Raw genomic sequence first — 11,647 nt, 5'->3', positions numbered from 1 at the left:
AATGCCGATGTAAAACACGCTTGACTGTGGACACCGACACCTGTGTTCCAGCAGCTTCTAGTTCATAGCAGACCTGCTTTTTGGTGGTTCTCAGTTGAATCTTGACCATCCTGACCAATTTTCTCTCAGCAGCAGGTGATAGCTTGCATTTTCTTCCTGATCGTGGAGGTGACACAACTGTGCCATGCACTTTATACTTACAAATAATTGTTTGCACAGTTGGTCTTGGGACCTGTAGCTGCTTTGAAATGGCTCCAAGTGACTTTCCTGACTTTTTCAAGTCAATGATCCACTTTTTCAGATCCGTGCTGAGCTCCTTTGACTTTCCCATTGTAGCGTTTGTGTTATGATCTTGGTTTCTGTTTCATGTTTTATTTTGAAATGTTCCCTTCCCCTTGTGTCATGTCTGGTATTACTTCCTGCCCTTGTGTTTTCTGCCTTTCTCCCCAGGTGTGTCTCGTTCCCTTCATTAGTTTCCTCCTGTGTATTTGCCTTTCTCTCCCAGCTGTGTCTCGTTCCCTCGTTTAGTGTCTGTGTGTATATATCCCTGTCTGTCCCAGTGTTCTTTGTGAGTTCGCCATCTAAGTGTCACCCCTGTTGTTGGCGCCTCGCGCTCTGCTCCTCGTCATTGTGCTCTGCTCCTCGTGTCTTCCTCGTTTGTTTTCAGTTTTAATTGTTACTTTGTATTTTTACTAGCTTTTCATAAAATAAAGCTCTCTTTTTGTTAGAACCTTGTCCAGTGTACTGCATTTGGGTCCTCACCGTGACAGTTTGTGGCTGAGTCTAATGATTGTATCAAATGAGCCCTATTTAAATGGGCTCACCAGCTGTAGTCAATCATAATCACTCACAAGAAGTTAAGAGGCCACACCACAAAGCTAATTTGATTGACACAACTTTCTACATTACCAAAATGAATAATTCATGTTGCTGTATGTATATTTTTGACCCAGCAGATTTGGTCACATTTTCAGTAGACTCATAATAAATTCATAAAATAACTAAACTTCAAAAATCTTTTTTTGTGACAAAGAAGTATGTACTCCAGTCTATCACAGAAAATTTGAGTTTTAAAAAGTATTGGAAACTCAAGACTGCCATGACATACATGTTCTTTACAAGAGTATGTAAACTTTTGACCACAACTGTACATCCAGTCATAAAAGGCACGCCTGCTTATTAATCTGTCATCCCACCCAGAACATACAATATGCAATGCAGCCAACCAATGCATTCACTACAAGTAGGAGTATTTTAATACTGGGATGATGTTGTCAAACTCTGCAAACAATATTTCTGCTGAAGCCGGGCCAAAATCCATGCGATCTCAAAAGATGCCTCAGTTAATCGTTCAGCTGTATTAGTTGTCCTGTGTACGAGCCTTTGTTGTCCAGAAACAGAAGAAAGCTACTCTATTTATATATATATATATTTATTTTTACTAATTTCTCTTCCAGGTGCGTAAGTTTCGTTGAATTTTGGATGCGTCGTTTGGAAATGTGGCTCCAAATGTCTTCGCTTGAAACCAGAGCGGGTTTGTTTGCACATTAAGCACGAAGGCTTCGACTCGTGGAGGACAAATACAAACTCCTCTGTCCACTTGTCTTGAAATGTCCTTTGCTCGTCTTGTATGGCTCGTACCTTTCTTTTTTTAACGGGAGCAGCTGTTGTCTGTCCACAAACCACATCTCCAGCATCTTCCTCTCGATTGGCGGTGGTTTGATGCTCCAAAGCCAAATCTTAATTTTCCTCGTTTGTCACGCTTTGTTTCTGTCCACCTGGTGTGCAACTTTTTAATAAGAAATCGATCCATTTTACGTCTGTAGAAACACACGCGAACTAGCATGAAATGGTGAAACGAGTCGACCGGGGCCAAGCTAACGCGAGTATGAAGTGCCAGGTTGGTCGTAGTATCCTCCAATTTAAATGTTCAAATTTAGCGATATAAATTATTTTTTTTAGCAAATGTCCATATTCATAAGCATGCTGATGTTAACATATTTTTAATGACCTTAAGTTTATTTAGTTCTATACTAGCCCACCACGTATCTACCCGTCCAAGAGCACATTCACCATTGTAGCGCTGATAGACCGCCAAAACTGGCAACTCCTGCAGTGAGTCAGTGTCGTCCGAGCAAGTTTAAATATCTTGTTTCTAGTCTAATTGCATCTTATATCAATTATTATTATCAATTATTTGTATTATTTGTAGGCTAATAGAGCAGACACTTTCAGTGTTTTAATGGGTTATATGTAATAGCCCTGCTTGTTTTTATGAAATATCTGTATTGACTGCAGTCATATCTTTATCACCCCTTTATTTAGCCCACTGCCACGCGAGCCACCAATTAAAGCTTGGCGAGCCGCAGGAGGCTCGCGAGCCGTGCAATGAGTAACACTGCTATAGCCTCTGTCGTAGAGCTGCAATGATAAGTGAACTAATTCAATAGTAGACAGAAAAACAATTAACGACTATTTTGATAATTGATTAATCCATAAAGTCATTTTTCAAGAAAGAATAGCAGAAAATGCTGTTTTCAGGCTCTCACATATGGAGATACATATATTTGGGTTTTGGACTGACAGATCAAGACATTTAAATAAATCCCCTTGGACTTTCACAAACATTTTTCACTATTTTCTGACATTTCGTGAAACGATGAATCAATTAATTTAGAAAATTATTGTTAGATTATTCGATAATGAAAATAATTGTTAGTTGCAGGTCTGCTAGAGGACGATTAACACACATGTATTTATCATTAGAGGGACATTCAGTCTAGTATCAGCAGAAAATATATCAGCTGACTCTTCAGTCATTCTTCACCAGTTTCCTGATCTACCTGATCTTTAGAAAAGATTAACCCACTTTTCTACTTTTCATGCACAGTACTGCACTCTACCGTCTTCTATTCTATGTTACTGTTTCATTCAAATACTACTGTCCTCTATGTTATTCTACATTATTATAATATTCTTTACAACACTGTACTCAGTTTACAATACTGTTGTCTTTATTCTATTCTGTTTTACAGTTCAGTTCAGTCCAATAGGTCACGTATACTCTTCTATTCTACTCTATTCTATACTGTACTATGTACTATACTTCTGTTCTATTCTCATTTACTTCATTCTATGCTTTTCTGCTCTGTTATATTTAACTTTGGTGTTACATTCTACTTTACTAAAGCATAGAAAAGTATTTGATAGTAAGTAATATGAAAATAAATAAGTAAATTACTTATTAATTAATTAATTAATAAGGGTGGAGGTTCTGGAGGTGATCAAATATCTCCAGTTCTTCATAAGCGCTGAGGAGAGCATGTTCTCGTTTCATCAGTCTGGCTCAGAGATGATTGTCCACAAGATCCTTTTTTTAAACAGAAATCATCTGGTTGATTTTCCTTCATTTATATGTGTGAATGTTAATACTAGTAATACTAAATCACTTCTCTTGTCCCCAAAGTAATAACACCAAACGCCACCTGAAGTACATGGATTTTGGTGTGTTAATCTACAGATAATAACATAACGAGATGTTAGTAGTGATAATACGAGATATCTAACATTCTATAGATAACACAAGTAAATCTACTGTTAATAAAGTTAGGAGAGAAATAAATAAAGATATGTTGTTCTGTAAATTCGATTGAAAAGGGGCGGGTCTCATTATCATAGCCCCGCCCCTATCTTACAACCAGCACGCCTCGTGTTCGTCTCCTAGCAACCAGGCTGTCAGCCCGCTCCATGCCTCTCCAGGACGTCGGACCGTTCCGGACACGCCGCGTCTCGGACTTAAAAGTTGCCTAAATATCGAGGCAAACCCTCCAGAACCTCCATGGAAACGAACAGAAAGTGAGCCAGGCGGGCTGCCGAAGCCGAGGGAGCCGCCATGAACGACCGGTACCACCGGGCGGCCCGGGACGGCTACCTGGACGTGCTGAAGGAAGCCACACGGAAGGAGCTGAACGCACCGGATGAGGATGGGATGACACCGACCTTATGGGCCGCGTACCACGGCAACCTGGAGACGCTGAGGCTCATCGTGGGGAGAGGGTGAGTCCGAGCATCCCCCCCTCTCACCAGCGAGTTATTTCATCAAGTAGCACAACTGAGTAAAGCTGCCAGTGAGGGTCAAATCATTTCCCTTGTCTGTTTATATGACCACCTGACGGAGATTCTGTCTTCTGTCAATGTTTGTTTTTGTTCAACGTTTATTTAACTTTATTGTTTTAAAAATTGTTTGGCTGAGTGAGTTTTTCTTCTCATACTATATTCAGTCTTTGGGCACATGGGACTACTACATACATACATACATTTCATTATATTTCTTAGGGAAAAAAACTCAAAAAGCACAATCATCCATTTGGTATGTATGAACTCATAACAACTTGGATATCAAAGATATGCACTCATATGTAATGTTAAAAAAAAGCATTCATAGGGAAGACATTTAATCAACACAATGTTCACATTTTTCCAAATTGTTCTGACAATTCTGATTTTGACTATTAATAAAATTTTAATTTTTATGTCATCTAAAAATGTCAATGTTGTACTGTTAGATACTTGCCCAAAGTATGTCCGTACCAGATTTCAAGACTTAATACCAATCAGAACATTTTCTTCCTTACTAAATATAGCCTAGTATTTGGGCACAAATGGGACAGACTATAATCAAGTCAGACTTTAATATTCTGTAAACAGAAAGATGTTAAAATGTATAACTTTACACAGAGAAGAGATGTATGCCCCACTTTGCTGTTTGTTAATATAAAATGTCTTATCACCAATATAAACTCTCTAGAATATATCTTCTATATTACCCCAGCAATCTTTGCCTTCTCATATTATCATGAATATAAATATCTGCCCCCATCTGTAATGTAATCAGGGCTGCTGGAGATGGAGGGCTATACATTTTAACAGCCTGATTACAGAGAAAGGTCACTTGCAGCAGGATATCCCACTCATGCTCAAACATAAATACACACTCTATAGCAGTAGAAAGACTGAAGCATAATAACTTTATATTTTATCTCGCAGATGTGGCCAATCTATTACATAGGACCAGAGCAGGTGCAGGTTTAATGCACTAAATCTGATACATCAGTTACATTAAAGAAGCCATTGTAAGCTTACAATCATGGATGAAGGATATGATCTGTGCTCTGAAGCCTCTTGCATTGCTGCGCATTTATTAGAGAAAACTGAGATAATAATAAAAAGGTTTCGGAGTGAATCTTTATTCTTGTGAGATAAGTTGTAGCTGAAATATTAAAGATGTTTTTTGTTCAAGGTTTAGGAGACAAAGCAGCCTGATAGTTCACAGCAGGGCAGAGTGCAGTATGTCATGCTGCTGGTGGCAGGTTTATAAGGCGGGCGGTACATTGGAAGGCAGTTGAGCTTGATGCTGGGGAGCGACTGCAGACATAGGGAAAGGTCACGGTGATGGATAGGACATCTTCTTACTATAACGCTCCCTGGAGGATGCAGTGCAGAGTGGACATGAAGCAACGACTGAAGATTAAAGCTGAGATGCAGATCAAAGTTCACAGCAAAAGGTAAATGAGAAATGAAAGAGTAGCTTTTTATTCACAGGAAAATGTGTAATATTTTCCACATCAACTTCTCTGATTTTATTTTTCTCATTTTCTTTCGTTCGTGCTGCAAATCTGTTCAGCATTTTTTTTAATTCAACAAAATAACACAAACGTCATGTAAGAAACTTTGCCTGAATAAAATCTGGTATAAAAATTAGAACAATGTAGATTAAATGGGTAAATATGTGATTAAAGAATAAGTAAACATACTTTGATTGCAACGCTGGATTATCAACTGGGCAAAGTAGGCAACTGTCTCAGAGCCCCAGACCTCAACAGTTAATAAATTAATTAAATTAAATTTGTACCACTAAGGCACAAAATCAGCTAAAACAGATCCTTCAGTATTATCATAAAATGATAACCCTTGTTGTTGAGCAGCCATACACAACATGTACTGTTAAAGCACCTGGAAACTAGTAAGTATTTCTGAATTACATTAAATCTTTATGACTAAATAAGCAACAATCAAAGTTTAAAAAAACCAGAATAAAAAGAGTTGAATACTACAACCGGACATTATTGGACATCCACTTTAAAACTATAAACCAGTGAGACAAGCACGGAGTAATCCAGAAATCTCCCATGGGAAATAAACACAACTGTTTTTAGGTACATCAGCATGCTAACATAATAACATGCTAACATGCTGATGTTGAGCATAATTACCATGTTAACCATCTTAGCTTTGTGTGTTAACATGTCAACATTTGCAAATTAGCATGGGTCATTAGTTTTTATATTTGATCACAAAGCAAACTATTTCACACATTTAATTACATTTTGTACAATATTTAATGGCAATGAATCCAGCAGTTGTTGACATATTTCAGTCTGGATCAAAGCGGTGGGCAGGCCAACTGACAGACCTACACTGACATTTATAGAGCCACACTGGCTGAAAACAGGATGGTAGTGGTTTGTTTCTGCAAATAATGAAGCGACATGCAGTCTGTGCGTTCTGTACTGGGTGGGAACTTTGAGACAAAAACCAACAGAGGACGGGGATCCTTTCAGTTGGTACCAAAGAAAGTATTACAGTTGGATACCAAGAGTAAACAGGTGGTTGTTTGAGGTTTGTGTTTCCTCCCTGAGTCAGAGCTCCTGGCAGAGTTGCAGATGGTCAAGTTACTGTGTGTTTATGTGAGATAGTTCGGTGTGATTCCTCCTTCGTGTTACTACAGTGATACATTTCTTGTTTGTGCCTTTGGAATCTTGCCCTTTCAGCTGACAGGGAAATGTATAAGAGTAACATTTGATGCTCTGAACATAAAAATAAACCACATACTATTTGCTCTAATATCAGATGAGATATTTGTACACTTTGCCAGGTTTGCAGAAAGGAACTGAAATCAGGGCTCAAGCTGATAAAGGTAGTGACCCTGCGTGGTGTGGTAACTGTGCCTCTGGGTGTCTTCAGAAAAAAGGCTCTTGGTGTGTGGGATGAATAATGCAAAGTCATCTCTGTCATGTTTAACCTGCAGCGTTTCCATTATTGATAAGGGCTCTGCCACGGCCATGTGGGCGGAGAGAAAACAGGAAGAGGAGGAACTCAATACAAACAAAAAGTGGAAAAGTCAACATGCCACATGTGTGTCAGTGAACTATAATATAGTTGTAACCAAAAGCCAAAGTCCAGTGTGTGTTGGGAGAAAAAAAAGACTGCAGACTCACTCATGATGGACTGTACATTTCCGGGCTGTAAATAAGGATTTTCTTTATAAATGATTAATTATCTATCCTTTTTTTCAATTAAATGATATATCATAATAATATTTTTTTGACTGTAAAAGGTAAGTAATGTTAAAAATGCCCAATGAAAAAGTTCTTCTTCTTCAGATTGCTTGTCTTGTCCGATCAACAGGTCAGCTTACAATGAAATAAAACAGAAAAGAGTAAGAGAAAATCTTGCACTTTTGCTACACACCATCTAAACTCTTCCATTGTGTCGTATTACAAAGTAATTTTATTATGTTAATTAATCTTGAGGGAAATATATCTCACACCTAAAGTTGGCCTGGTCTCCTAAAAGCACTGCATTGGTAATTACGTTTTGAGGGAAACATATTTTCTCCCTCAAATTAAATTTGTACTCGAAGTCCACCTCTGGAGGAGGTTGGGGTGGATGAATGGATGGGTGGGTCCAACAAACCCAGGACTTTCACCCAGCAGACCACTTTTTGTGTCCTGTGTGAAAGGGAAAGTCAACGTTGATTTATTTTAATGTACGTCCGTATCTTTTTAATTTACAACATTAATCAAGTGTTTCAAACTGCGACCGTACTCCGTTTAGTTGTATGGGGACCTAATTTTGTAAGAGACAGGGTGTCCACATACTTCTGACCTTTTATAGTGTGCATGAAATATATCATCTTAAACCTGGAGAAAACTGTCATGGTTCTTTAAAATTAGTAACAGAAATCATACTGTGTGTGTGAATCCAGTAATGTTGAGATCCTACGTGGTGTCTTGTCTCCTCCTCTGTCTTCCAGAGGCGACCCGGACAGGTGTGATATATGGGGCAACACACCACTTCACCTGGCAGCTGCCAACGGCCACCATAACTGCCTGTCCTTCCTGGTGGCTTTTGGTGCCAATGTGTGGTGTTTGGACAATGACTACCACACACCACTGGACATGGCCGCCACCAAGGGACACATGGACTGCGTTCGCTACCTGGACTCCATCACTGCCAAGCAGATCACCCTAAACCCAAAGCTGGTCAGCAAACTCAAGGACCGGGCGTTTCGTGCCGCAGAACGCCGGATCAAAGACTGCGCAAAGCTCCAGAGGAAGCACCGTGAACATATGGAGAGGAAGTTCATGAAGGAGTCGGCAGCTTTAGACAACTTGGATGCGATCAGCTTTTCTAGCTACACAAGCGGCAGCACACTGAGCCACAAGTTCAACACTGTCACCTCCAACATGCCATACTCACAGGTGGTTCTTCTTAGACTTTGTGTTAAAGTGGAATATATAAAGAGCAGAAGCCTCTCCCCTTCGGGTGTCCCCCATGGGACCATATTTCAGAAAAAGCATGTAAAGTAAAGTCAACGGCAAGAGGCAAACAAATTTTGATCCCATTTGAATTGTGCCATGCATTACAGATGCTTTTCAACTTAAAAGATAATGTGCAAGTCAAGAAGGTCGCAGTAGCATTTAGTTTTGTGGAAACGGCTCGGTGAAATACATCTCTCTCACACAATAGACGTCACCAAGACGTTAGCTAGGTAACTTAGCTGTATTGAATGTAATGTTATCTTACCTGATGTGTTTTATCCAGCGACTCCTGGTCTGTTTATAAGCCAGGAAGGGAAAGAACGAGCAAGACCCGTTGCTCCTGTGAGTACACCTGGTGCTCACAGGCATCACAGCTTCAGTGGGAGAGAAAGTTTACGTCACATACGTAACTTTTGGGTGTGTGTAGTCTTTCTAAAGACGTATTTTCACAGTATAACATCTCACATACTTGAACAATTTTACAACAAACTGCGACTCTCTTGACTTAACATCATATATGTAATTTATGGCATAATTCTAACAAGATCGAAAGTCCCATGTTGGTACACCGGAAGAGAAGGGACTTCTTGTTATAGTCTTTGCTAAACAGCCCTTGAATGGCAATAAAATCATTTCTTTATCTTTGTAAAAGTGAAGAGGTGCTCACATTTTACTGTCTGGTACAGCAGTAGATGCTGCTTATCGTAGAATATGAGTCATAAAAGTCCAGGATCATGTTTTAAGTTATAGGAAAGACAAATGAAAGAAACTCTCTATGGTCTGGTGAGGGCTATTGGAACCGAGGCCAGTTTGAAAAGGGGGCAAGACTTTGACAACAAGTTTTTCTTACTTCTTAATATCTATACTTTTCTCTCAGGCCACCCTGCACTCCACAGCCAAGGGCAAGGCCAAGATACAGAAGAAGCTCGAGAAGAAGAAGCAGGTTGATGGAACATTCAAGATCTACGAGGACGGGAGGAAAAGTGTGCGCTCGTTATCCGGCCTGCAGCTCGGCAATGATGTCATGTTCCTCAAACAGGGCACATACGCCAACCCCAAGGAGCGATCACGCCTCAACATCCGCGACATGTTCCCCCGTGACAATGACGACGACGGCGACACCGTCTCCCGTGCCATGAGCGACCCAGGCCTCCATGAGGCTGCGTATTCGGAGATTAGCGCCGACTCCGGACGCGATTCCCTGTTCACCCGACCCGGGCTCGGCACCATGGTGTTCAGGAGGAACTATTTGAGTGCAGGCATGTTTGGTATCGGAGCACGGGATGAAGAGAGTATAGTAGGGAGTGAACCTGTGGGCCGAGCACCTAATGTTCGTCTACGAGGACGTCTGCCTCATCGCTTTCCCAGCTTCGATGAGGACAGTATTGGCAGTGCCTTGAGCCTGCAAGAAAGGAACCTTCAGGAGTTGCCATGGGAGGAGATTGATGTTGGGTTGGATGAGGACTTGGAGCCAGAGAACAGTCCTCTGGAGACCTTCCTGGTCTCTCAAAGCCTCAGTGAGTTCATGCCGATCTTCAGGAGAGAAAAGATTGACCTGGAGGCTCTGCTGCTTTGTTCAGATCCGGACCTCACCAGCATTCACCTCCCTTTGGGCCCCAGGAAGAAACTTCTGGATGCCTGCAAGAGACGTCTGAACACCATAGAAGAACCAGAGAGCATTGAAGACACTGAGCTCTGAAGGTCAGTGTGAAGTAATCTATATGTTGTTTGTTCCTTTCCTACCACTTAAACCTTTGTTGTCACACATAAGCTATTATTACCTTAAAAGTTGATATGGAAAGCATTTCCATATAGACACAGATCATTCATTTGGAGTTGCGTTTCTGTCCACCTGAGGAATGTAAGCCCAATGTTTGTTGTAGCTTAGTCTATCTACTTTCAAAATGACCAGACGAGGCTCTGGACTTAAAATCAGAATGAGTGAATGGACTGAATGAACATTTTTGATTTTAAGACTGAAGGCAGGTGGGCCGTGGCTGTCGCAGGACCATAGATACCACATTTTTTCTTTTTATTCAGATTATTTGATTTATTATCTGCCGTCAGGATTCAAAGAGAATTTCAACAAATATGACAAAAGAAGTTTAGAAAACAAATGACCCTCCCTAGCTTTAAGTACATAGAGGTTAGTGACCAGCGCCAACTCCATGAGCAGAGATCTAATAAAGCAGAGTAACTGAGAACATCAGTGTGGGTCTGCAGCAGAGCTGAATGGCCCCATCTAGTGACAACTTGTGATATTACAGTCCTCCCCACATATCACAAGTTGTCACTAGATGGTGCATTTCAGTCATTATAGTAGCATGACACTTGTGTTGAGATTTCATTATACATTTTATCAGAATACATAATGTTGTTTTGTTTTTTACAGGATGAACACACACTGAAGATAGTATGCTGGCTCCATGTACTGTTATTATTACCTAATACAGTCAGTGGAGGCAACATGGAGTCTAGGCCGAAACTTGGAAAAGAGGAAATAAACATTTTATGGGATTCCCTTCTAATGAATTTAAGCCTGACGTGTACTTTTTGCATATTATTAATGTGAATGATTTATGTATTAGTGAATGTACGTAATGAATATGTTGTTAATTATATCTTCATTGTACAGTTTTCTTACTTTAAACATGTTATTTCACTCCAGGGCACATACACAATGGTGACTATGGATGCAAAGAGTCACAGACTGACTGTTTTGCAAACTCTGTTGCAACAGTTAAAACAATTGGCGGGGGGGAGGGGGGTTATGCGAGTGTGTTAGATAACACTGTTATCTCAGGTTCCTCCGGGGCGTATTTGGTTTCACTGAAGATCTGTCTGTCTGTGCACTTGAGAGATTGTGCATGAATGTTCATTTTATGTTGGTAAAAAAAACAGTTTTTGTATCAGAAGATGTACCCACAACCATATTTATCTTTTATAAAATAAAATAAAGTGAAAATGATTATTGTTTTGTGTGTGAATCCATGTTGATATTACCCAGCAGTGAATATAAACTTGACCTATACACCATTCATGTG

General features: G+C 40.1%; 1 protein-coding gene across 1 annotated transcript; it reads left to right on the top strand.

Moving 5' to 3' along the window:
- Positions 1-3,695: 3,695 nt before the first annotated feature.
- On the top strand, positions 3,696-11,571 carry ush1gb (Usher syndrome 1Gb (autosomal recessive)). Its single transcript, XM_029456390.1, has 4 exons — positions 3,696-4,056; positions 8,096-8,543; positions 9,481-10,304; positions 10,996-11,571. The coding sequence occupies exons 1-3, from the start codon at positions 3,893-3,895 to the stop codon at positions 10,300-10,302; spliced, it is 1,434 nt and encodes a 477-aa protein (XP_029312250.1). The 5' UTR covers positions 3,696-3,892; the 3' UTR covers positions 10,303-10,304; positions 10,996-11,571.
- The last annotated feature ends 76 nt before the right edge of the window (positions 11,572-11,647 follow it).

This window comes from Cottoperca gobio, chromosome 19 (genome assembly GCF_900634415.1).
Source record: "Cottoperca gobio chromosome 19, fCotGob3.1, whole genome shotgun sequence".
Classification (NCBI taxonomy): Eukaryota; Metazoa; Chordata; class Actinopteri; order Perciformes; family Bovichtidae; genus Cottoperca; species Cottoperca gobio.
This window is presented reverse-complemented; position numbering and strand designations above follow the sequence as displayed.